The sequence below is a fragment of the Egretta garzetta genome, unplaced genomic scaffold, assembly GCF_000687185.1.
Source record: "Egretta garzetta isolate BGI_Z169 unplaced genomic scaffold, ASM68718v1 scaffold1030, whole genome shotgun sequence".
NCBI lineage: Eukaryota > Metazoa > Chordata > Aves > Pelecaniformes > Ardeidae > Egretta > Egretta garzetta.
The window spans coordinates 51860-52848 of NW_009258308.1; the positions used below are offsets into that span (position 1 = coordinate 51860).

General features: G+C 58.1%; 1 protein-coding gene across 1 annotated transcript in view; it reads right to left on the minus strand.

Annotated features, from left to right (window-relative positions):
* LOC104126531 (disintegrin and metalloproteinase domain-containing protein 9) overlaps positions 1-989 on the minus strand; it is a 33056-nt gene that overhangs the window by 5258 nt on the left and 26809 nt on the right. The window contains 1 exon segment of the mRNA XM_035894475.1: positions 332-515. Within this exon segment, the coding sequence (XP_035750368.1) occupies positions 332-515 (184 nt within the window).

A 989-nucleotide genomic window follows, 5' to 3' on the forward strand; every position in this document is an offset into this window, starting at 1 on the left:
CCCCAGGGCAGGACCCGGCCCTTGGCCTTGTTGACCCTCACCCAACTGGGCTGGGCCCATGGCTCCAGCCTGGCCAGGTCCCTCTGCAGAGCCCTCCTCCCCCCCAGCAGATCCACACTCCCCACCAGCTCGGTGCCATCTGCAAACGGGCTGGGGTTGCCCTCGATCCCTCTGTCCAGACTGTTCATAAAGATGTTGAACAGACCTGGCCCCTGAACTGATACTATGGGGCTTATATCAGAGATCAAGAGCATCTCCTTTAGTAACAAAATCCTTCCATTTCATCTCCCTCCTGTACTACTCGTGTACCCTCCTGGCTTCCTAAGGGTACCTTGTTTCTACCGCACGATGTGCCGTCCTTCACTGATCCCTCATCGGGAGTGTCGTAAGCCAGGTGAAACTCCAGTCCCCAGCAGAGCTGATCGTCCACAGTCGTCTGAACCACAGTCTCCCCGTCTTGCCTGACCGGCACTCGTTTAATGTTAGCACACTGCACTCTTCCGCACAGAACGTTCCTGGGACAGACAAACAGCCTGCTGCAGGGTCTGCAGAGACATCTGAAGACCTGGTGACCCATGGCGCTGGTGCACACCCCAGTACAAATTTGTGCAGTCCCAGCTCACAGGCTTGGAGCAACCCTGAGGTCTGAGGTCCCAGCTCTCCAGGATCTATCCTTTTAGGCAGTTTGCAGCCAACCACCCCTTTTCTGAGGTTGAGACATTTAACTGGTATTGACACTGACCCTTCTGTGCCAGTTGGTGTCAGTGCCGTGGGCACATAGAACCCCAGAATGGTTTGGGTTGGCAAAGCCCTTTAAGCTCCCCCAGCCCAACCGTTCCCCTACCCCTGCCATCCCACCCCCAAACCCTGGCCCTCAGCACCGCCTCTGCCCGGCTGTTAAATCCCCCCCGGGCGGGGGCCTCGACCCCTTCCCTGGGCAGCCCCTTCCCGTGCCTGACAGCCCCAAGGGGAAGGAATTGTTCCCCATG